This window comes from Gavia stellata, chromosome 6, assembly GCF_030936135.1.
Source record: "Gavia stellata isolate bGavSte3 chromosome 6, bGavSte3.hap2, whole genome shotgun sequence".
NCBI lineage: Eukaryota > Metazoa > Chordata > Aves > Gaviiformes > Gaviidae > Gavia > Gavia stellata.
The window spans coordinates 38,845,218-38,871,662 of record NC_082599.1 but is presented as its reverse complement, the minus strand read 5'-3'; the positions used below and the strand labels follow the sequence as shown (position 1 = coordinate 38,871,662).

Here is a 26,445-nt window from a genome sequence, read left to right as displayed (position 1 = left end):
TTGACTCTCAACATATTTTGTTGCATTATGTTGAAGTTTGAATATCTCAAGACAAAGAAAGTCTTTATTCTGTTCCTTAAAGGCTTCAGCTGACTTTGGATGCCGTAGAAATATATCAATAGTTTATTAGAGAGTGAAATGGAATAGTATTGCATTCTTAAAGCCTCAGCTATGCCCTCTGAATACTGAATTACATTTCTACTTAAGTCCCTTTTTCCCTAACACTTTGTTTTTATTGTACAACCTTCGCCATGCTAATGTGCTTCTTTGTGGTTTTTCTTGGATTTGGCATTTGACAGGTTTTCAGCTACACGGGCGAAAGAGTGGGTATGAATTAGGATGCCTCTAAGTACTCATGTAATATTTAATAGCATAATATTTTTAGCAAGTGTATTGTACCAGCCAGTCATACAAACAAGTGGGGGGACAGAATGCACTGGTGACAATGACAGCTCTGTGGATAAAGCGCACAATGAGAGTTTTTCTGGATGCCACAACGCCACAGCTCAACAATGCTGACAGAGAGCAACTGTCATTCTACAGCACCAACATTCACCAGATTAAATAAATCCACATTATTCCTCTCCTTCTCATTACGAAAATCACTAAAATGGAACATTGTCAGTGCGTCAGAGAGCCTAATGCTAATTTACAGTAGGGGTATTTACACTGCTTTGGCTTTGGAAGGGAGTCTTAGTTTAAATCAGCTGAGGACCCTGTTTTAAAACCAACAATCACAGCTTCATTGGGCCCAAATAATAATACGTGGGATGCCATTCTCTTCCCGAGATGTTAACTTTCAAACCTGCCTTTGCTTTTCTGTTCTCGCTATAATTCCTTCGAAGCAACGAGTGAGTGTCCCTTTGGCAAAGCAGAATTAGTCAGAGGGAAGGCTGGCTGCTCTTCATTGTGCCTCTTCAGCTGCACACAAAATCAGCAGAGAGGTACGCTACGGCCGAGTCAGCCCCTGCGCCTCATCCCTGCATCATACTGTCTTCTGGCTCCTGTGGCCAGACGAAGAGCTTGGGAAACCAAAAAGCTTGACGGCATTATTTGAAGGATGCGTCCTGCGCATTAAATGGGAGGAGTCCTTGCTTGTTTCTTTTCAAACCCATTTATTAAAAGCTGTACTTCCAGAGATGTAAAAGCGTACTGGCTTTCTAGCCAGGTGCCTGGGGACTGACTCGGAAATGATGGGCAGGGAGGGACCTCTGGAATGCCAGAGTGCAGTGCTCTGCTACTGCAGGCACCATACCATATAACTCTTCTCTTAAACCCCTCAACTTCCATTTTAAAACTAGTTAACGTTTTTATCCCTGCTCTTATTAGAAGGTTGTTTCAGAGCCTTCCTTTTAGGTCGTTAAAAATGGTCTTTAAATTGTCAAACTAAATTTATTCCTGGCCAGTGTATATCCTCTAGTATTGTGCGAGGACTATCCTTTAAACAGTTCTCCTCTCTGGTTCATACCCCTGCTCTCACCTTCTCCTTTAACAGCTAACTATCCAAAGCTCTTTTAAAACATGTTTACCATCTGCTATGCAGTGTGCTCCAGCGATGTCTGAGATAGTGACGTGGCCACAGATATGGCTGCTTCTACTGCAACACCTGTCTATTAACCAGAACTGATCAGGAATTTTCCATTTTATATTTCAGACACAAATTTTCCCCCCCTTTTTTTTTTTACTTTTGCAAAAAATATGTTAATTTCCTGTAGCGAATGTGGAAACAACAGTTCTGTAAAACTCCCACAAACTTCACTTTCTGGTCCAAAAATGAAATTTGAACAAAAACCTTCCAGGCGTTGCTGGAGGTGAGCCCTGCCACCTGGCTCTCAGCTCCCTTCTCTTCCAGCTCTGTCACCTGGGACAGAGATCTGGGATATTCCACATCCTTGGGATATTCCACCTCCTTGGGATAGTCCACTCCCTGCTGCTCTGGTTTCTAGGGCTAAGGAGGGGTAACTGCAGCAGAAAAGTGATGTTCCCACCGGTGGGGCTGGGATGCAGAAGAGAGGGTGGGGTCCCTGTCTCTGTAAACTTGGATCTGCCAGGGAAGCCAGCCCTGAACTGTCAGGTTGGAAGCGTCTTGCCAATTCAACCTTCTGCCAGCTGACAACCACCTTCTAACTGCACAGCCCCCAAGTCAGAACAAAAAATGGTTTTCTTTAACTCCCTTCCTGCAAAAACCTCCAAACTCCTGCTTTTCCATCTCAGTTCAGGGAGAAAACACTTTCAAAACTGTAAAGTGAAGTTCTCAGCTTCTGGTCTCAGCAATACTCTAGTCATGCAGTTCTCATAACAAGGTTTTGTTCACTGTTCCACTGCTTTTAGCATTATTCATGGCAACACTCTCTCTTTCCTTTCTTATCCTTTGTCCCTCATGAGATCGTTAAAAGAAGATGAAGACGCAGCTTTTTATCAATTTATGCCCAATGGTCTTTCCCACAGCCTGTGTATACAAACTTGGTTCTTGTTTTCTCCACTTCCATGTTTATCCATGCTTTTCTTCCTTCGGAAATCCGATACTGCTAGGGACCTTACTCCTCCTGTTTCTAGGTGCTGCCTCCTTTGCCAGTAAATCACACTTTCCTCCTTGCTGTGAGTCTAATTCAAGTGTGTATTGCCATCAGATTATGCCACAAGTATAGGCAATAACAAAAGATATGCTGTCTCTAAAACTGAACTGGCTCCAATGGTTTGAAGCATTTGCAGAGGAACTACAGCTGCAGCAGTATTCAAGTCATGATCAGACATAAATTTCCATCTGCTTTCTTCAAACTTCCCTCTTCGACCTGTGCTTCTCCCTCTGGGTTTCATCCAGGTTGGTACACTTAGAGGAGAATTAACACGCGGAACAAAAGCGTTTGCCAGGCCAGATCTACCTGCAGGGAGCAGAGTGGGACCTGCGGGGACTGTGACCCTCTCAGTGGCACTGCTTCATGCGGCACACCTGCAACACGTATCTTCCTATGATAGCAGTCATATCACTGTGCATCTCTTTCACCCATATCATGGCTGACCTATGTGTGTATATGCATACGTTCACAGGTGCAGCATCCAACACATTTTAAAAGATGTATTATTTTTAAAAGGATATTTCGGTATAGCAAGAAGACAGTCACTTTTGAAATTCCTTGTTGGACTTTCTTTGCCAGTTTGTCTGCATGACAAATTGTCTCCAAACAAAAAAGTATTCAGGCACAGTAAGTGTAAGGTGTGCCACCCACAGACCTTGTGGGCCCTGCCCAGCCTCTCCTGGAGCCCCCAAACCTCCTGCCCATGGCCCCCCAGGGTCCCCAGTCCCTGCCTGAGCGGCGTTGTAGCTGTCTCCAGCTGGGTCATGGCCATGGCTGTGCTTGACCATGCACCCTTCTGGTCGGTACCCCGACCCACAGGTTGACTGCTGGCTTGACCTGGACCTGCCTCGTCCCCACGCGCTAGCGATCCCTGGCCTGTGTCTGACCCTATTCCCTAACATGGCAGAGGTAACACCTGAAAAAATCAAGTAGGAAAGAAAACACTATTTATGGGAAAGGAGAAGAATATTTATGTAACTTCTTAAATGTACCTGAAAATGTGTTTTCTGTTGATGAAGGCCCTACTCTGCACCCACTAACATATATACTTAAAATTACTCCTGTGTGCAAAGACTGTGTGCACAACCAGAACCAAGGTAGTCAGCTAAATCAGTTCCGAAGTGCTACTAGGATGGTAATCATGATTAACAGGCAGTGTTTTAATTATTAGTTTTTCAATATGCTGCACAACCAATCTCCCCAATTCTCCTCTCATCTATGGTGCAGATGCAATGACATGCACAGCGGTGCGGTGCTTTCTACAAGGCTACATGCAGAATGACTTACCAGATGGAGTTCCTGGTTCTTAAACTCATGAATAGATTATCATATTGTAAAGCACTGAGTCTACTAAAGATAGGACTAAGAGCTTTCCCCTGGTACTATGTAGACTCGTACTTCAACTAGGAGCCTAGGCTGTGCTGCTTGGTTGAGCAATCATCCAGTTCCCCGAGCACTTAGCCTTCTGCCTGCCATTACTACTATTTAACTATTCCTTCCAACTATGAAATATGATTTCTTCTGATGAAAAGCACTACAGATTAATTTAAGAACTCAGAAAAGACAGCTTGCTTTCCGTACTTCTGCTTATATGCCAGTTTCATTACCACAGCACCTATATAAACACAAGAAAAACTGAGAAGTCCTAGAACTGAAACCTTAGATTAAAATTGTACAAGATTAAAAAATGGTATACCTCGATCAAAGGCCATTTTCACATCTTCAATGTGCTCAGTGAAGCCTGAGACTCTATAGAGGCCCTCAGACTTTAAACCTGAAACAAAAAGTTCTTGGTTAACTTTGCTTCAGTAACCAAAAAATATTCAGGCTTAAAAACAATGAAGCAAGAACAACAGATCTAGTAAGTCTAGCAAAATATTAATTGTAATGTGAAACTCCAGAGCATTTAAGGAAGGATCAAGGTAATTTTAAGTTGTTTTTTTAAAGGGTTAAAGAATGTTAGAATTTATACTTTCCGATTTTGTTAGGTACACAGTTCATTATGCTAGAGGAAAATACTGCAATTTGCCAATGGTGGGGCACGTGATGTTATCATGTTTTACTCATTTTATGTAGGAGATTTTCCTGGATTTGGCTATAATTAATAAAGCTTTAGAGGTCTCCTTTCCTTTTACCAGTGGCTTAATGATAAATAGCAATACAAGTCAGAGACTGCCTTTCCCTACGAGCACATTTGTTCCCAGTTTTGCTCTCAGCTTTTACATATACACAGCTGATAGATGTGATGGATACTGTTCTTCCCCACATCAGTACATCCTTTCTACAGTTCTTTCACCACAAGAGACCTGCTCACTTGCACAACTCTCCCCAAATTGCTCCACACCAACGTGAAATGCAGGTCAGCCCAACAGAGCAGGCAGAGCTAGCCAAGCACAGTGACACACACATTATTTATTTTCATCCCAGAGCTCCTTCTTGTGACCATGCACAGTGCTAAGCTACTTATAAGATCCAATACACTTTGTTTTCTTAAGAAAGAAATCAGTATCTTACATAGTTCTACAGCCATTAAAGAAAGAAATTTAAAGATGTTGAAAGAACAGAGAGCGAGCAGCAAATTTTATCTTAATCAATAAATGTACAAGTAAGTGATTAGATCTCAAATGCAATGTAGCTTCCTGCTATATCATCGGAGTAAAGCTCTTCTATCCTAGTCCAAACGATTCTTTCTATTTGTCCCTGCAATGATGATATAATCCTGGTAGAGCTTTATGGAGCAGTGCAGGGGATTTACTTGTAAGTCTTTGATTCATTTCAGTAGATGATGCATGGCTTTGAAATCCCTATGGCTAGTAACAACGTGTTGCCATGCAGATTACTGGGATGCCATGAATTCAACATTATGAGATGCCTGTGCTGAAGCTATGACTAACAGGGAAATTCGGTGTATTGGGCAGCACGACATACACATTTGCTATCCAAAGCAAAAATATGTGATCATTACTGTGTTGTGTTGGAGGGGATACAGTGTTTCTTCAATCCGGCACATGTCTGCGTACCAAAAACCTGTCACAAGCTGGAGTTTTGGCTGTGACATGCTGCCTGAGCCACAATATCCATCAGTCAGTAGCTGAGCATCATGCGAAACCCTGCGCAGTTTGTGACATACCACAAAACGCCACAGCCTGTAACCTCACTTGTCTGAGTCACTTCCAGTTGCTTGTGTTCTTTTGCCCATAATATCCAGAAAGGTTATTAATAAAGGATTTGATTTAAACTGATTACTCTGAAATTGGAAGTGTCCCTAGGTATGTTAGAAGAAAATAATGAAAAAAGACACATAAACATGAACTTAAATTTCACTTTAAAGTTCACCCCTTTCAGAAGTCTAACATAATACATGTTTTGACATGTTTTCAGAAAGCATTTCAGGAAATTGCATTATGAAATATCATGATTCAGTTTTCCTAGCCAATGCAAAGCAATCTATCACCTACAGTAAAAAAACCCTTCTCTCATCCTGTCTTCAGCATGTATACGCGTACTACCCTGTCCTAGATTAGCAGGTAATTCAAGTTGTCTTCATTTAATTGTGTTTGCTGCTTTCTGAAGCATACAAACCTCTTGCTTCGATCTCTCGAATGCATGAATCCACAACCATTGGCCTCTGGGTATTGTGGGCTTTCACTAGTGTGGTGAGATCGCAGCAGTAGACTCGCTTTATCCTCTTGAGGTCTGGTTGGCAGTCGTTGGGCACGTATTTGGAGCACTGCTTATGTACGTTCAATCCGCAGTCTGTAAACAAAGTTAGCCAGGTTAATTATTTAATACTAATGCTGACAGGTCTTGTCTAACAATTTCTTTCCTTGGGCCACATCAAGCAAGAGGCATAACTTCCCCATCAGTCAGCAAAGCTAGAATAAATAAGATGGAGATGAGAAAGATGAGCATGGAAATCTCCTGTAAAAAACTTACGGTGGGCAAAGTGAACTCCAGCATAGTTGTTAAAAAAGCTATGTAAGCTCTGAATGTCCTTCACACACCTCTGAGCTGGAGGTGACCGATCGTGCGGTCTGGGTCAGTTCACTGCTGGACACATAGCTCTAGGTGTTGCGTTTGAAAGGATGTGCGACTTAACTTCTGAGTATTTTAGTCTAGCCTTTTATAAAATTAGCACAGTAATGACTGTCTTCTGCCGCCCAGCTTGTGGCTTAATGCTGCTAACAGGCGAAGGACCTAAGAATCACCTGAGCACTCAAACTGGGACAGTACTTGGAGCTAGCATGCCTCCCTCCCCCTTCCACATTCCTGCAGTGTCGCATTTTGGCTCGCTCTGCCACATCAGCAGCCTCCCCATCCCTGTCTCATCATTTCACTGGGGACTAACGTGTCCCCTGTGTTTAGTCTGTAGGTCAGTTTAGGCACATAAAATGCTGTGAAAGGCATGATGTAAAGAAGTGATTCATTTTACAAATGATTCTTGGTGTCTTACTCCAGAGTCAAATCCTACTCTTGGTTACATGGATGGGTTTCTATTAACTTAAACATCACTGCTTGATCTCCACAAATTGACTTTTTCTAATAGACTCAGATATTCAGCCAAATGAATTTATAAGCCTCAGTAAAGCAAACACCACCATTGTGAGTTACATTATCTCACATAATTCTGATTCCTGTTTTAATGCCTTCCCAGTCATGCCTATCACTGACAGTACTTTTTGGGCTAACTTAATGTGTCTAGTATCATCACTAATAAGTTACTTACTGTTTTTTCATGTTGATTTACTGCCCGAGATATTCAAAAGGTAAACATGTCTCTATTACTTGCAGCACATGTCAGTATTATTCTCTATAAAATATTAAGCAAGCAAAATCGTATCATCACTACAAACACACCTACACATTTAATGGACTTTTTGTGTGTGTGTTTTTCTCCATACAGTTATTACTGCATAATACATTATTGTTCTGAGAAATCTAAACAAATGTGAGCAGCTGCAGTTAGGATCCTCCCTGTATTGTTTTCAGTGCTGTTCTCCAAGCATGTGAAGTTAAATCCAAACGCATCTGTCTACTTAGAGTTAAATGTTGGTAATTTAATGAGGGAGAGTATTATGTTTCATACTAAATAAATAAGCCTTTTCCTAAGTTTAATATTTTATGTATGTGAAAAAATACAGCTGTTTGCATTAGTGAGGTCAGTTTTTGCACACTTGTGTTTAAGATCAAATAGCTTGAAAAGCAAACTACTATTAATTTTCCTCTTTTTTAATGTCCTTCTCATATTCTTTGTGTTACCATTATTCATCTCCAGGCAGACAAGTTGTAGCAGTAGCTGAGACTGCACCTATTAAAACTTTGCATTTGTGAAAGGTATTTTGACCCTTCAAACTACTGTCTAAATTTTAGGTAACAACCACCTCCTCTGTCCATGCAAGGCAGCTGTTGGGGGCAGATGTGTTTGATGCCAGTCTGAGACCAGAGGTCAGGGCAGGGAGGGGTAAGACAGAAGCATATTCAGTTGAATCATAGAATTGTTTAGGTTGGAAAAGACCTTTACTATCAAGTCCAACCGTAAACCTAACCCTGCTAAGTCCACCACTAAACCATGTCCCTAAGCGCCTCATCCATACATCTTTTAAATACCTCCAGGGATGGTGACTCAACCACCTCCCTGGGCAGCCTGTTCCAATGTCCCACAACCCTTTCAGTGAAGAAATTTTTCCTAATATCCAGTCTAAACCCCCTCGACGCAACTTGCGGCCATTTCCTCTTGTCCTATCACTTGCCACTTGGGAGAAGAGACCAGCACCCACCTCTCTGGAACCCCCTTTCAGGTAGTTGTAGAGAGTGATAAGGTCTCCCTTGAGCCTCCTCTTCTCCAGGCTAAACAACCCCAGCTCTCCCAACCGCTCCTCATAAGGCTTGTGCTCCAGACCCCTCACCAGCTTTGTCACCCTTCTCTGGACAAGCAGCACCTCAATGTCATTGAGACATGTTGAGGCATGGAAGGGATTGAATGTCTATAGAAAGAAGTTATGAAACACCATTTGCAGTGCACCAAATACCATTTCCCTTGCTGAATCCAAAAGCTCGTGATGTGATGATCATTGCATTTTTGCAAGATGGATTATTTTTCACAAAAGAACAAATTTAGAGTAATTAAAATGCTATTAAAATGCTGATACAATTATAAAGGCACCAGAAAACTAAACCTTCTGGGAAAATGAAAGTTGTATTTTTTGCCTTCCCTCGAGGTGGGCTACTTAAGGCTTGCAGCAACGCGTGGTATTTTCATAGGAAACAGGTGACAGTCTTTTTGCAGCCAAGGGTACTTCTCAGCCATTGGTGGCAAAACGATGAGTTATGAAGCCTAGTTGCTGGCTGGCTCTGCCATTTCCAAAGCTTCTTTCTTAAGACGTAGAAGCATTCAGGGATAACTTAATGACACCATAAAGAAGAATTCTTAATATATACACCAAGGTACATGCATGACCAAGGTACTACTGAAAGGATGTCACCCTCAGCGACCGAGGGCTGGTGGCTTCATTTCTAAACCAGCTAATGGGGAAAATGACAGCACTGTAACTTGCGCGGGAGGATTTCTTGTCTTGTTCTGCAAAGTAATCCCTACCCCCCGCCTCCTGCAGGGAGTGCAGGCTGGGGGTGGGAGGGACGCCTGAGCATTTCAAGAGAAAGACAGAAAATGTTGAAGGGCTACCTGAACACCTCACTCCCTGAGCGATGAGCCCCCACATGAAGTTGGCGCAGTATTCACACCAGTGCGGACCTCGAAACGTATGGACCTGTAATAAAAATGGGGGGGAAAAAAAGAAATGGGGTCACTGGGAGGCAGATGGTCTGACAGATGGAACAACTGAAATGGATAAACAACAGAAGACTCAGTAGGAGTAAATCTTTAGCACACAGTGCCCACATCTTTCCAAAGTTTAGATGAAATAAACCATGGGAACAGAAATTTGCTTTGATCTTGAAGTTTCTCTTTCAATAGGCTTAACATAACAGAGAACTGGGCTGTATACGGCACTGAAAACAAATCGGTTTTGCTAGCTGACATTTTAGCTATAGCGGAGGGGAGGAAACCAGGTTCACTAGTCAAAGGAGGAAAAAGTAAAACTAATAATCCAAGGAAGTGTAGTCAGCGCTTTTATTTGACCAGTTCAAACAAACCAGGAATGATTCAAACGCTCTTCAACAGATCACTTGAAAGTAGGGAAAATGCAGTGACAGAAAGTCCCTTCAAATGCACCACGTTTTGGTTCCCCATAAACCTGTGTGACCAGATCTGGTGCAAGACCCATGTTATAAGAGCACCAGGCAGGTTCGAGCATGCTATGACTACGGTGTTACATGTATACTTATATGCCCTTCAACACTGAACAAAACTCAAAGCGATTGCTGTAAATTTGTATCAGGGGTGATAATGAATGCTTTGTGCAGCCACTCCAGGCAGTGGTTGGGTAATGATCTGATTTTGCACACTACAATCCATTAGTGATAAAAGCAAATGACGCCCTTCCCCACTGTAGTAAGTAAACTGAACTTGCATTGAGAAAAGATGTCAGTAGGCTCGTTTTCAGTAGAGCAAACTTCATTTTGCTACAGTTCGCACACGAGTAAATAAGGAGGAATACAAATAACCTGCGTGCTGACAGAGCCCATGGCTCCCCAGACGGGTTTTGCACAGCACTGCTGCTTCCTCCACTGCTTTTCCAAAGGCTACGGAGGAAGACCTTTTTATTTAAGATATAAAGTAAGCATTTAATTTTCATTGAAAAGAAGAGTAAATAGTGAGGTCTACACCCATGTGAATGGATATGGTATGAGCTAGTTCTGGCCAGAGACTTAATTGCGCTTAACAAAACATAAATCATGCACACTCCAGCTGCTAATGCTTCCTTTTCCTTCGCTCTGCTCTTGTTTACCCATCAGGTGGATGGCTGAAAGGCCACCTCCACCCCCTGGGATGGGGAAAGCTGCTCTTTACTTTTCATAGAGTAAAAAAATGGTCATTGCCCTTTTCAGAGAAACTCGGTGAAGTTTTAAGCCGAGCATTTGCCTTGCTAATGTTTTCGCCCCATTTGTCTACAGGATCACACCTAAACAAGCCTATACTCTTGAGTCCATTCCCCAGGAAGATGAAGTACTGTGATTTTAATACAGACCTCTCTTTCTGATTTAGTGTTAAAAATGTGAGCTTGACGACAAATGACTCCTGACCAACTACTCACAGTCAATAATTGTGTGCATAAGCTTAAGGCAATAGTAATTCTTCCTCCCTTTTGATCGTAAAAGGTCAAAACTGGAATGTCTGACTGGTCATATTTATTTTTTGAAATGGTATTTTACCTCTCAGAAAAATTTGTATCTCTGGGAAACAACACTTTGCTATAAAGTTTGAGATAGATAGATTGATAGATACAGACACACACTTCTTTCTCATTTCATCTTCTTTTCTTTTGCAGGGTGGGTATTTCAGACACGGCTTTTAGTGGGGGTGAATTTCTGAATTTCAGACATGGCTTTTAGTGGGGGTAAATGGCCGTACCTAACATCAGCTGGTGACCTGAGTTTCAGGCATATGCTCTATGTGACCTTCAGTGGATACAAAACTACGGATACAACTAATTATGCCTGCATCTTCACCATTTTTAGACTTACAACCACATAATTAGTAGGTCTGCACCTGTGTTTAATTGTGGGTGAAAATCATCTGCTGTGGGAAGATAGCTAACTATGTCTTCTGCTTTGCAGTGGTTTACAAAACCTAACCTCGTGAGAAGTGGCTGTAAAAGCTCATTCAGGATTTTTAAAACCGCACCATTTCACATTTAAAGTCCATCACAGCGTATTTGGGCCTACTTGCTCACTTTACATAAAGCTTATGTCAGCTGATCTCGCTGTGGCATATTTAGAAAACTGTAGCTGATTATTCCTTGATATCTCCTGTCATAAATGGGAAACAGTCATCAACACTGACTGAGGGCTCCACCTGAGAAGTGCTGACTGCACACCCTTCCCTTGTTCCCCTCCGCTTGATGGCCCTCAAAGGTTTAGCTCTCTTTATTCACTCACTTCAGTTTTTCACAGATCTGCATTTTAGCTCAAATGGCAAGTTCCCAGATGAAATGGCCTGTGAAAAGCTAGTCTTGGTGGCTTCTGGTCAAGTTGTATCAGGGAAATATTTGCTATCCCTAACTGAAAAAGGGAGATCTTAAAAAGTTTCTAGATGAAGATGCAAAAAACCTCTTAAGATGCAGTCTTGAACTAAGTCTCTTATGGCTTGCTGTTAATTTTAAAGAAATAATGAAGGAAGTCTGTTCTTAAGAACACAACAGTTGAACACAGCCCGAAGCCTGCACACAACAGTTTCGAATGGTAACTAGGAATTTTGCCTGCAAGATTGGCCTCATCTCTATTTTAAACAAGGAGAGGTAACAGCAGGTCTTAGGTTTTTGAGATGGGTTTTTATGTTTTGCCCCATCCTTTGTAACTGCATCATTACAAATGGACTGGGCTTAGATTTTTTGGAAACATGACCAGGATCTATTTATTACTGGTCCCTGCTCCATCCTGCAGTCTTAGGAGACCTCTCTGGGTACACACAGCATAGGCTTGGGCTGCTTGGGCTACAGTTGACATAATTCCGACTTTTAAGAAGAATTTACAGGGAAGTATTTCTTCATATAAGCCAAAACCATGACGTTTCAGACTATACACTGTACTTTTCTTGTTCAGTCTTTCATCTTCTTTCCACAACATCTAACTCCCATCTTCTTCACTCTGGTTCCTCTCCAGCTCTTTCAATGAAAAGTTGTTTCTTACGTTCATCCTCTCTTCTCTGCTGGACAATCCCACCCAGTACTACTACACTGTGTGTCTCTCCTTACTGCCCTCCTGTCCTCTCACCTTCACCCTTCGGCCCTTTGGTGCCCTTGCTTCCAAACGGCAGAATTCCCCCCACGCGTGCTATCTCGTTCAGTTTTAGTCTGTGTCTGAGCTGTCTTCACAGAGGGGGAAACTGAGACCACAGTTAAGGAGTGCCAATACAGTGGCAAAACAAAATAATCCCTTAAGCAATATTGCAGAAACAAACTAAAAAATTGCCTTGAATTGAAACGCATGTTTTTTATTGGCATTATATAGTGCTGTTTCTGAGACAATGTTGTTTATGTAACTGGGTTTGAAGACTTTTCTTTCTGCCTCCAAAGAAAATAAGTTTTTTCAGACTTTTGCCTGAATACATGCACATTTCTACTCTCCTGTGGACTCCTGCTGAACCTCAGCCGTTTGCAGGGAAGAAAAGCTGACTCTGCTGTTATTTTTGTTTAAATACATACACATAATCTTCATGACGTCTCTAAAAAATGCCTCCCCCAAACCCTTTGTCTTCCAGAAGCAGTGTTTCTCTGCAGTGATTAACACAAGGGGAAATTGATCCCAGAGCCTCCTTTCTCCCAGCAGATCTTCTGACTTGTCCGTAATCAGCTGCCTTTGCTCCACTAGCCCGTCTGCAAATGGGATTTGCCCATGCTATAGTGGTGAACAGGCACAATATTGTGGTGAATGCACATTATTCAGCTGTATTCTCTCACTTAAAGCAGCACAGAGGCCCTCTCATGAATTCTCAGCCTAGAACAAAACAGGTCGAGCATCCCCAAACTCCATGCTGCCGCCCTCGGGCATGAGCTTGACCTCACCACCAGCTGGGACCCCACTGAAGTTGGCAGGTAAAACACATCCCAAAGAGCCTGCTGGATCCTAACTGTAATGAGATGCAAGAGGACTTTGCGATGCAGTTAGGCTGTCGCCCACATAATTACAGAAATACCTCTGTGTTTTTCTAAACAGGGCTTCAGAGATTTATTCTCTTTCCTGAATTACGGTATGTCTACTCTGACTTATGCAAAGTTGTCTCGCCAGAGAGACGCCAGCTCCAAACCTAAATCCATGTGACTGTGTTGTGTGCTCAGGATGAACCCAGCTTAACAAATCAGTCTGGATACTAAATCTTTTTTTGTTCATTTGCCTTGAGTGCCTTGAAATTTGGAAGACAGGCTGAATAAGAAAGCACGGATGCTCAGAAGGGCATAACCCAGTGTCCTCACGCTCCAAACTCCAACGCACCTTTTCAGTTTTTGTATTAGCTTGGAAAGGATGGAGAGAGAGCCGTCCATGCTCTGAATTTGTTCTTGAGCCTATTTCTTCCTTCTGTTCCTTCTCTCTTCCAGTAGGTAAGATCTTTGGTGTAACATCTACAAAAATCTCATCAGCTTCGCTAAAGATGTGCCCTTCATTTTTAAGATTCTTCATGGCTAAAGGACAAGATCTAAAGAGTGTCTGTTTGTTCATGAGGAATTGCCTATGACAAGATGAGAGATACTGTGACATGTAACCTTTGTCCCTATGAACTGCGATGAATGATACAATGCACATCAGTATTCACCTAAAAATGGGGAAGACAACTCTTCGAATGTCTGCAAAATAGCGTTCGCCTTCAGATAAATCCTGTCTCGTCATAGCCTGAGTGCTGTCAAAAGCCATTAAAAATTTCGCCCCAAGACCCATAAAGCCATTGTCTTTTAAATAATTTCTTAACCCTTTTATATAATGAATATGGAATATATTAAAGATATTAGACTTGAATTTAGCTGTCTTTTAAATCTAAATGTTCTGCTCTAAGCATTCTATCCGCATTTTTTGTTCTACAACTAGACATGTTCTAATATACTCCTTTGGAAAACTAACTATTTGCATAGTGAAGGTATTTGTTCATTAAGTAAATGTAACACTTTTGACTGGCCTTTCTGGACAATTTTTTTTAGAACGTTTCTTCCCTAAGGTTTTTATTGCCCTTACTGGGATAAAACAATAATTTTCTGCTGTCAAGCCTTTGAATGCATACATATTTTAATCATGTGATTTTCCAGTTAAACTATGACTCTTTTGAAAGAGAAAGGAACAGAAACTGTACAACCGCTAGATTGTGCAAATGCAAAGTTAACTGGGCACATGTCCAATTATAAATCAAAGCCAAAACAAGGGGAATTTTGAAGAGGAAAGAATGCATGGGTCAAAGTGGAAAAAAGTCTCAGTCATGAGAAAATATTTTCTAGTTAAACTAAAATAGTTTTGATATTAAAATGATAATGAGGGCAAAACCCAGAAAGAATGAAAGCTGGTTTAATCAAGCAAGAAAACACAGAGTATTTCCCCTATTTCCTTCAGGGCTGATCAGTGAGATAAATATTGACTTTTCTGTAGACTGGGTCAAGGAGGGGAATGAGAAAAGGGATGCTATTATTTGCTTTGTTCACTAATAATAAATTATTGATTTACCAACTACAGCAGAAGCACTGCAGAGGAGAGGAATGTCTGCATGGCAGAATATATAGAAAAATAAGAAGTGAAGCTTTTTTGCTAAACCAGGAAATCAGTGATATCATTTTAATCAGAGCTTTTCCTTTTTTGACAGGCCCGAGATGAGTATCAGAAAATTCTCTTTCTGCTAATGAGTTGAACTATTCTGACAGTGACCCAGATCAGCATCCTTAAGTAAACTGAGGTTTCAAAGCTGAGATGCATTCCTTTCTTGTCTTGTTACTGCCTCTTATTCTCTCTGTATCCATCCCGATAAGCATCAAACCGCAATTTGACAGCATTAGATACAGTAACTGGCTGGCATACTCTGAAACCAGCACAGTCTTTTTGGCAAAACGTTTTAGTACAAGCTGCCTGGAAGGTCCGTTTCCAAGCTGAGTCACTTCCCTGCTGCAGCATGCCAGAAACAGCACTTGGGGAAAAAGACCCTAAGAATCTAATTTTGTATGTGTAAGACAGCAAAAAGGTGATCCATTTAAACATCCCTGTGTTTGTCCAGCTATTTGATTTAGTTTGACAAGCAAACACAAGCTCAGACCCTATAGCTCAGTGGGACTCTGAGAGCATTTCCTTCGCATATAGTGGTGGAACAAAAGCTAGGAGACAATACCACTGCTGTGCTCTGCTTTATTGTTAGGGAGCACCCGAGCTCCTTCAACTTCTTCTGAAAACAGAAATGGTCCAAAATGTTTGCTGGTAAAATGCTACTGGCTTCTGATAATAGCTAGATTTTGAAAAGGGGCCTTTTTCTCATTTAAAAATGGATACACTTTAAGATAAAGACAATCAATATGAAGTACTTTGTTTCTGAGCAGAAAAGGTAACTGAATCTGGGCAAAAAGAGCTAAAATGCCAGTCAAGTAGCGTAGTGAGTAGCAAAACCGTTGTTTGGGTTAAGTGCCTATGTAAAAGCATATTAAGAATACAGTCAAGGGAACTTAAAGTAGAAAGATGCTTTTTTCAACACTTTTCTCAGAGCTAGGATAGATGGATGCGCGAAAACCCCATCACAGCAAAAAAAAAAAAAAAGTGAGGCATCTAAACAGAACTTTTTAGCCAAAAACAATAGGAACTTGGGCTTACCTTAAAATTGTGTGCTTTTTCATAGTTGAAGTGGTTGTCGTTTTGAGTTAAGGCTGCTCTTCTGACCAAGGAGGTGATCTGTGAATAGGCAAAGAGTTTCAGAGGTTGCCACAAAAGTGCCCCCTTGACTCCCACCTTCACCCCCAGGGCCACGGCCAGGAGCTCTTGGCGCTTCCTTCCTCGCTTCGACTTGTGAACAACGGCACAGTTTTTTTCATTTTCCAGCCACAGATCCTCTGAGAACATAGCGCTGGGATCCCAAATCTTTTCCCTGTCTTCCTCGGCGCCCGGGAGCCTGACTGTAGTCAGTACGGTACAGTTTGTCCAACTGCTTCTGATGTTAGACAGCAGATTTGAAGCAGCTGCAGCCCATTCTGCCGAGACCTCTGGCATGTGACTTGAATGGGCCGTCTTGTGGGACGGAAGGAGCTTCTGCATCTGAATAAGTAACGGCCTGTGCCGTGGGATTTCTTAAGGCAGATGTGTGTCTCGAACAATAGCCCGAATTCATACACTGAGCAACCTTCCTCCCACCCCTCCCAAGCAGTGGTCTCCAGCTAGGTGCTGCCGAAATACCGGCCGGGAGGCGGGGGGCATTACAGCTTCACGCCCAAAGGCATTTCCAGGAACAGACTGCTTCAACTCCACAGCGTGTTAAAAATGAACAAACAAACAAAAAACCCTGGGAAAGCCCACACAACTGAACCCGATGCTGCATCCAATTACAGTCAGACTCAGAGACTTATCAGCCAGCAGTCTGCATGCCAGCAGATTAAGCCCTTAAAACCACGATGATTGTTTAATCTTACAGGGCTAAAAATCTTTTTTTTTTTTTCCCCCCATATCCTGTACAAGGGGAAAAATCCAGCAGCACTCCAAGCATTAATAGCACTTTTATGCCATGTTTTAAATCAGAGCATTTTGTCAGTGTGCACTTGGTAGCACGGAGCTAGCTCACTGTCTGGGAAAGCTGAAAGCCCAGCTGGGAGGATGCAGGTGGGAACCCCCGGTGCCCAGTGAAGGCAGGGGAGCTTCACACGGATGTAGGAAGCCCATGTGCACAGCTCTGTTTGCAGAATAGGGTCTGCAAGGCAGCAAGAGCAGTCGTCCTTCACTCTGGTTACACGCATCTATAGATTTGGGGGAGGGAAGTGATTTGTAGTTAAAGCCTAGGGACAAGAGGGATCTGGACCCTGACCAGTCTGTGCTACAGCTTGCAGTGTTACTTTGGCCACCTGATTCAATTCTTTATGGGCAGGTATTTCCCCGTCCCAGGACACAGATGTGTGACACTGAGCATCCCCTGGGAAGCACATTTGGTGCCCCCTCCCCACTGGCTTCCCTCCCTCCAGCTCCCCTCTCCTGCTCCCTTAGTGAGTATGCCCATTCTCCACCCATAAAAGGAGGACAGGCGTTACCTGCTTGGCAGAGCACTGTGAGGTTTAATTCTCTAAGGTGTGTCTAACGCTCGAGATGCTGCGACTGAGCAAACTGGGGGGTTACCAGCGCTACTGGAAAAACTGCCTCTTTGGACTAGAGACACTAAAAACCACATCAGCCTTTTACAGTCTGCCCCACTTCAACTTACCCAGAAAATATGTGAAATTGAAGTATTTGATTCACTTATGTTAACTTGGGAAGTTGAACTTGCCTCTACTTTTTCAGTCTGCTTTTACCTCAGGCTGAAAAGTCAGCAGGTTCATCTAATTCACTTACTAAAACCTCCACCATATAGACTGCCTGCTCTTAGTAAAAGCGATGCTCCCCTGATTTGAAAGCCCGTGGGGACAGATGGTCGGCCGTTAGTAACATCAGGCCGTGCAGTTTCAGATAGTGCCCTACTTAGGGTTTTCAAGAAGTTGTGCAACCTGCAAAATCAGCTTCTTGGTTATAAAACGATGCACTGACTTCTATGTATAGCATACTTAATTCCCTTCTTTTCCAGGTAACCCACAGCACCTCTTTTTACCTTCTCCCATACTCCAAAGCTTCTGCTCCCCAGCAGGAAGGACTCCCACACAACCCCATTGCTCCCCGAGCAGTTGCTGCATGCCCGGCCTTTCCCCAGGGCTCAGCATCATTATCTGACCACCAGTGACAACCAGCTGTAATGCATGTATGAACACTGCTCTGCCTGGAGGAAATCCCTGCTGCTCTTCCATATGTCCTCCTGCTTATTTCTGCCAGCTCAGAACCTTTATCTGCTTTCCAGCAGACAAAGACAGACTATAGCTCACCAGCTCTATCTCAATGTATTCCAAGAGATGAGGAGCACTGGTTTTAGGGACATCTCTGACCCCATGAGTGGCAATGGCTTCAGTTTAGGCCATCACGAAGGAAAATTTGGAGCAGCTTGAAGTTCTTATCACACTCCAGTTTCTTTCCTCAGTACCATTTTAAATGTATTTACATTTATCTGGAACAAAACCCCCAAACTACCCGTGAGTTGTTAGACACCTCTGAAGTTACAGAATCTAAATCCCCACATATATATAAGCTACTTTCTCTCTGACTTCCAGCATAACAGATCCAAAGTCAGAGAGAGGTCAGTTTCCTAATAATGCTCTACTGTTTGTATTTATGTCACTAGACTGATAAAAATCCCATTATATAACCAATACTTTTTACATAACATGGCAGATTTGATACTCAAGCTACAGGCTTATGATGATACATCTTGGAATTTCTATTTATTAAACTATTTTTGGAATAACAGAGTGTCATCCTGGGATCAGACGTACAGTACTATATTTAATGGAAACTCTGAGTGTTCGCACAGAAGTATTAAACTTAATAGACTTGGAGGAGGATAACTCAGCCAAATCAGTTCATATGACTAAGGCAGATCAGTATTTACTGTTTATCGTGTATGAAATTTTATTTATCCCCTAGGTTGCTTTTTCTGCCTTGCTTGGGCCCTGTTTAGACAGTTGTTTAATGGGATCCCTTGCAAACACAGGATGTATACAGAAGGCCAACAGTGAGTGCATCCTCTTAAGAAGCTTAATCATACAAAGCCCTACCAGGTTTGGTGTCTAAAATGGCGCTGTAAAACTGAGATGAACTGGACCACATATATAACCCCTTCCCTCTCTAAATATAATGCAAACAGCAGCAACAGCAAATTCTCAGCAGCAATCAGTTCCAACGTACTGATACCATAAGCCAACCGCAGTTCTCTCTTTTATCCGTTTTTTTTCCTTAATACAAAATTTACTGCATATGGTGTCAACTTAAAGAGTATCTCTTAATCAAGTTAGCAAGTTAGTCTGCAACTAAGGAGAACGCTGGCAGCTAAAAATATTATTGCTGGTTGTCACCGAATGTCTAAGCTAGCGAAGGCTGAAAGGCAGATACGGTTGTCTGTGTTTTCAGACCAAAAGATTTCTGCATAACATATGATTTCAGTTTACTAGTCTCTCTGTAAAAGACATGTACTGTATAGCAAATTGGGCATTTACAGCAAAGTAAATGTCACTGAACCAGAATAATAGAATTAAAAAGGGGGGGGGGAGAGGGTGGACTCAGCTGTTGCGCCATTTCCAGCATGCCTTCGCAGAGCAAGTTGAACCGCACCATTGTCTCTCCCCTCAAACATTGGTGTCTTGTTTGCTAACAAAGGCCCCGGGGGTAGGAAAGAACAAATTTTAGTATGAAAAGCTTTCGTTTTTGTACATGTGGCATGATTTCTGTTGTAGTCGTGTGGGCAGCGCTGAGGACTCGCTGGGAGCAAGCGGCGGGGGAACTTCGCATGCTGCCTGGCTCTTCCGTGCCAGCTCCAGAGTGGCGGGAAGAGATGCAGTGGGAGTGATGTCTCCTCTCCCCCAGCCACCGCTATGCCTGCCCGTGGCTGGCAGGAACGGGGTATGGAGTGGCAGGTCCTTGGCTCGCCACTGTACCTGCTGAAGGGCACAACTACGGTGGGCAGAGGAGTGGCACGGGCACGTCTCCTTGGACGACACCACAAGCGAAAGGGAGACTGCTGCGTGATGAGGAATTGTGACAAATGCATGACTGACCTCTAACTAAATACACTTAACACCGCACATAGATACAGTCATAGGTCAAAGAGAGGCCTGTTTCCTTGCAGGCACGGCATACTCGGTAATCTGCCAGACAGATTATGTTTGCACAATTGCAAGCACGCCGTGGCGATGACACAGAGTGCAGGAATCTCACAGCTATTGCGTTTTTCCTGGTTTTCTCCCACGGAGCCCTTCCCACGATGTGCTCAGGAGACAACACCAAAGAAGCCAGCTCTTAGCAAAACACAGGGCACAGAGGGAGAACGGTGGCAGAGGCTGATCAGCCAAAGGCCTTCGCCACACCACAATGCTGCCAGCCCATGCCTCCCGCTGCCACGGCTTTGGGACCCTGCCATTAAAAGGCTTCTGCGCTGCTGAAACTGTGGGAAGAAAGAGGCTCCAAGCAGAAAACGTATTGAACACGAAGCAGAGCGCAATGCCTGCAGAGTGGCATGTGCCAACCCGACCTTCCTAAGAAACCCTCCCTTTGGTGGGAAGGCTCTCAACGTCAATAGGTGAACAGAGACTGCAGAGGTGAGCAGGGCTGGGAGGCTCCACAACACAAAGCTTGGGGTTAGGAAAGGAGTCAGACCGCACAGAAAGTGGTCTACTGCTGCTCTCTGGCTTGCTTTTGAGGGGAACACTATCTGCTTGCTCCTGGGGAATCAAAACCAGACAAAAATAATTAGCATTAATTGGCTGCCACCCTCCTCTGTTCAACAGAGCTCCAACTGCAATCACTGACAGCTTCCCCCGAACGCAGGTCTGTCTGAACTCCTCAAGGGTGCCGTCTTGCCCACTGAAAACCCAATAGTGTCTCGTTTCCAGCACAAAAATTCCTTTTGGGTGAGCTGGAGCTCAATAAACTGAACATCGCCATTAAAAAAAAAGCACTGCAGGTTTTTTTAAAGGATTAAGACATCTCTACAGTTCTGCTTTTTACTCCTCAGAGTTTCAACTTTCTTTTTTTAATAACCACCAGTTCCTCTGCAAATCATGAGTCTAAGGAGCTGTCAACAATATGCATAAGTGTTTATGGCAGCAGATTATCTGCACTGGGTTCCTGTTCTGGAGAGCCTGGGTGCACTTCCATCACCACCAATCCCACCTATCTTTTGAGGATAACCCACTGCAGAGCAAAAGGAACTGCTCATTTAGAAGGACTCCTGCAGTAAATGCTCTGAAGTTAAAATTACTAAAATTTTAATCTTTACACCTCTCCTAAATTAATGGGATTGACTGTTTATTAGCATCACAGTGACCAGTGGTCATTTGTATGCACTTCTTTCTGACAGGGTATTCAGTCACCTCCCCCGCAGATAAAAGACGTAATTTACCTACAGCAAATGGAAATATAATCTCCCTTAAACTTCAGATCCCCTTTCTAAATCCTTCTCAAAAAGATTTCTCCATACACATCATGATTATTTTTCCCAAAACAATGTAGTGAAACAAACAAAACAACAGCCAAAGGTGCTGTAGATTCAGGAAGGCACTATCAAGACTATTATTAAAAATAATAGTTACTGTAAGCCTCTTATAGAGTATTAATATAATAAACTATTGCCTATTTTGGAACAACAACTGGAGGTTACATTAAGTGGTATGCAATTACACATTCATCTCCAATGAAAAAAATAATGGGCGGACTAAAACCTTTTATGTTGTCAGGCAACTGTATCCCTTAATGCGTTAAGCTGTGTATGTCACATCCACCGTTGTATTTAATGTGTCTGAAACAGTATTTTGATTTCTCATTTTTGGGAACTACAGTAAATATGCATTGTGTTACAAATACATTGTAGGTATCAAGGAAGAAATAAGTCCAGATATACGGAAAGGATCTAGGTATAGGATGAACTAATTCAGTGATTCCCCCAAATAATCCTGTAGAGATTAACATGCTAACAGCAGGTCTAGCCTATTTATTGCCTCAACTTCCTTTTCTCCCACTCTCTCCTTTATCCTTCCCAATCCATCTCCATACTTGTCAAGGTCATTAATGACGTTTTCCTGGCCAAGTTCATGATCCTCTCCTCTGTGTTTAATATTCATGACCAAAACAGTAGCAGAGGGATGGAAGAGCAGAGGTGTGAGGGTTACGCAGGGCAGATGAGAGCAGAGCCGGACACCACTGCCATTGCTGCCCCCATGGAGGAAAAGGAGGACCAGGTCCCCATGGTGGGGCTGCCAGGAGCCACTTCACCTGCAAATAGGGCTTTCTCAGGGGAAACTGCACTGAATTTATTTCTGAATTACTTCTTGTTTTCTGTGTGGATACAACACACATGAGTGACTGAATTTGACTGACTGCAATGTACGTGAAAGAGTACTGTTTTCACACCTATAAATTAAGGCGTATCTATGATAACATCTGGTCTGTAGTCAAACCAAAATTCAAACTTAATATTTATCCCAATCTTTATTAAGATCCCATTATTCTGTCAATGATATTGGTTTTGTTGACAACAAAACTAACAGAGTATTTTTCTAACAAATAGACATTTAAGGACGGAATGGATGGATGGATGGATGGGTGGATGGATGGATGGATGGCAGTTGTCTAATTTAAAACAGTAATCTGGTCTCTCTTTATAACCAAAGGAGAAAACCAGAAGCCTCCAGACAGCGATTCCTCCTCTTCTATGGCAGACCAAGTTTAAAATGGGTGAGCTTGAATTGCCTTCTTGCAGCTCGTTTATGTATCATATAAGGAAATTAGATAACAGATAACTTACTTTAAGATATTCAAAATTTGGTAAGATTAATCTCTCTCTGAACTATTTTCTATTTCTATTTTTCTATTAGCTATTCAATTTTAGAATAAATTGAATGAGGAATCATTTATTTTATCAGCCTCAACCATATCTATAAATAACTCTAGAATAATAACTGTACTTTGTTTTGGTTACCAATACTTCCCGTACTTTAGACCTGGCTAAGACTCATGCTCTGGAAACATGGAATACCAAGTTTACTATATCATTTGTTACACAGCTTCATGTACCTTTATAGGTTTATCTGGGCTCACGGGATGAACTTTTTCGAGAACTATAGAGGAATCAGTCTGTAATTAATACAAATTTCTGATGCTGACTATATAGGTAGCCAGTATTTTGACATTTCACCCACAGAGGAAATAGCCTAGCAACATAATGAACTTAGTATGATATACAGTGGCCTCTCTGAATTAAAAGGGAAGTGACTCATGCTCTCTGCAAGATACGGGACTGTTAGTCAAGATACAGAGATTTAAAAAAATATCCTGAACGTTACTGTTTTTATCCAGACCCCCACTGGATGCTGGCTCAGCACCACATAAGCTCTACATGTATATGACCCATTCATCTTTTTACATTTTTGCTATGAATCTCTTGCTTTCTCAAGAAACAGCACTTTGTTTAGGAAAGCCAGCTTGCCATTGATTAAAACCGTCATTGCCGGTGCAATGTCCTTGGAGGGATGGGAAAGGGGCGAGAGGCACCGTAAGCGCAGCAGTCCTGCCCTCGGGGCCCTTTCGCCTTCCTTCTGTGGGGTTGTCATTAACCACAGCTGCTTGTGCATTGAAGGAGCTGGTTGGGTGCCACGCTCAATCACAGGGTTAAATTGAGGACCGTGTTTTGTGAGACTGTATTAAGTCTGTTTAATGTCAGGACATCAAATGAATGAGCTTGACAATAAAACTCAGTACTATACAGCTACTGTGTTGCATAGCTGGTAGGCGTAAGGCCTGGATGTTTGACCATATGCCTCATTACACACCCAAACACATACACAGCACAGCACACAAACACCTACATCCTCACTTTTGGGATAATTCTTATTTCTCTGTCTCAAAACACTACTACGCCCTACAGGCAGGTGTTATCTCAGAGCAATACAGTAACCAGCTATCTGCTCTCAGTAAAACTTAACGTACAAAAATAAATACAATACAAAAAATAAAATACAGAAAGTTCTTCTGTTTCTCACTTTGAGTTCTGATACTATATGCTGGTGGGAGTAAACTTCTCTCGGAGTGAGACCAATTCAGCCTTGCAGCATATGCTCCAGGCTGAATCTTATGGACCACAGTCAGAGCTTCTGTTCATACAGAGAAGCAAAAATCCAGTCCCCCAGGGTTATGACAAAATGTGGAGGAAAACAGGTTTTAGGAAATTTTCCCAGAAACCACAGAGTCAGACAGCAATGGCATTTATGCTCGGAGCCACTAACCGCTCCGCAGAGCCAGCTGATCTCTGGAGGGGCTGTAAAGTGATGCTCAGAGAGCTGCCAGAATGTAAAGTATGCTGTAGCAGTCTTGGGAACCAACAGCAGTGCTGTAAGTTTTGCCCCAGCTCAAGACAGCTTAAAACAAGAGACTTTAATGACTGTTAAAGAAGAGATTTATGTACGTGAAAGAGAACAAATAATTTGTCAACCAGTGATTCATGAACCAGTGATCATCTTGTCTAAAAATCTGGCAATCTATAAAATTGTTCCTGGACAGTAACAGTTCAGGAGTGGATTCTCAATGGTGTGATGCTCTGTTCATTTAGCGCTCGCAGGGAGATGGGAATGATAAGCAATTTGTAGGGAGGACAGTGCCAATATCAGCATCAAGCAGCAAACAGGATTTTTCTTTAGTTTTGGCAGTTTCTGGGTGGTGTGAAGGAACTCTAAAGCTGCAGTCTCCAACTTATAAACAGCATGACTGAGTTACACTGCTGCTCAGCAGTCACGACACCTTCAGGTAAACTACTCAATACAAGGACCTAGAAGAGTAGCCATGTGTTTTCCATCATTAGTAATATTTCTGTTCCCTTTTACTGCAGCATCTTATGACTTCTTCCTGTAAAAACGCATAAGCTAGGTGCACAATTTAAGGTGAAAGGAATTATTTGTGCCATTTAGGACACAAACCAGGCAATTAGCAAATAAGAACACAAAACATTTTCAGGTTGAAAGAATACGTTTAAACAAGCCTGAGCCATTGAGCTTTACCAAAAAAAAAGAAGAAATGTTAGTTTTATAAAAATGCTGTGCTTTATGACTGTGAACTTCTATTTCAGTATCCTTTATGAATCGCATGGCAAAAAAAAGAAAAAAAGAGGGCAATAGGGAACCATTTTCCATGTGCATAAGTGGAACTGTGGCATGGAGGGGATCACTAGGTTTGGTGTTGGGCCAGCCATGGCTGTCTTACAGCTTGTCTGAGCTCAGCTGTATATCTGTGCATGTCTCTGTGTCCCAGGACGTGTTCCCCTGAGGTGGGCACATACAGTGCCATTTGTGAAATACCTCCTTCTGTCCCATCAAGCTTCAAGGAATGTCACCCTTTTCATGAGAGACAGGGTCAAATCCCGGACCTTCATCCCAAAAGAAGTGGTAAGGCTGTATGACCCCTGGTATATCTCTGACTAATGGCTCCAAAATGTGTGTTTGCTTAGAAACAGAGCAGGAATCCATGCAGACAAAAGTGATGTGGGGTTAAAGAAAAGATAGGAGGCTTTGCACTCAGCTGTGATCACTTATTTATTTCATTATATGCATGAACTTCACCCCACATATTACATTCCCCCTTGGCATATAATAAAGGTTCCTATAGCTTAAACCTGTATCAGCTTCTGTTCTCCGTATGGACACAGCACAGAAAGAGAATAGTTGGGACAGGACTAGCACCACTTGTTGAAAAGTAGAAAGCTGCCTGCAGGAATGGGCAGTTTCATCCCCTCGAGTATGTACCTTCCCCGAGTTCCTTCCAGCTCACCCGGCAGAAAAAGCAGCCTAATGCATAAACAACTTCTGCTCCTGAAGTGCGGCTTCTGAGCCACACTCAGCATTTGCTCAGCTTCCCTTTTCCCACGCAGAAGCAAGGGAACTACTGTGTGCTGCAGACTGCACATGAAAAGCATGGTTCACTGCGCTTTTATAAGGGCATGTTACAGGATATGCAAACTACTTGAGATCACGCACTTTGAACTTGTATAAAGCACCAGAATGTATCCAAGTAATTTTATTTTCCCTTTGAAAGAATTGTTTTGTGTCATGTTTGCTTTCGCCCGCTGCTTGAAGCTGGTTTTGTTACTCCTTTACTCCGTGGATAAGTAGCGGTGCAGCTCCCCTTGAAAACACATATGCATTCCCATGGCCACTAGAGAAAACCTCAGACAAAGACTGACCCCACTTCTCTGCTAGTGAATGAACACATAAAGGCCATATAATCCTAGTTTTATTTTTCTGTACAGTGTGGCATCAGGTGTCATTTGACCCTGATAGCCTTATAACTCCCTGCGACCTGCAACCTGCTGCCCTCTGGTATGAAGCAGCGTCTTTTGTTCCTGATGGCACACCATGCACAGCTGCTTCCGCCATTGTTTGGAGGGGGACAGATGGCTGCGCTCAGCACAAAAAAGAGA

The 26,445-nt window shown here is 42.6% G+C and overlaps 1 protein-coding gene across 8 annotated transcripts in view; it reads right to left on the bottom strand.

Annotated features, from left to right (window-relative positions):
- CHN2 (chimerin 2) overlaps window positions 1–26,445 on the bottom strand; it is a 167,177-nt gene that overhangs the window by 9,386 nt on the left and 131,346 nt on the right. For 2 of the 8 annotated variants that reach the window (XM_059818276.1, XM_059818277.1), the window contains exons 7-10: window positions 16,023–16,100; window positions 9,259–9,343; window positions 6,159–6,332; window positions 4,273–4,350 (exon numbers count right to left, since the gene is read on the bottom strand). In XM_059818276.1, the coding sequence (XP_059674259.1) occupies window positions 4,273–4,350; window positions 6,159–6,332; window positions 9,259–9,343; window positions 16,023–16,100 (415 nt within the window). Of the gene's footprint in view, window positions 1–4,272; window positions 4,351–6,158; window positions 6,333–9,258; window positions 9,344–16,022; window positions 16,322–26,445 lie in introns of those variants that run through there. The other 6 variants (XM_009820835.2, XM_009820837.2, XM_009820836.2 and 3 more) reach the window with 4 other exon arrangements.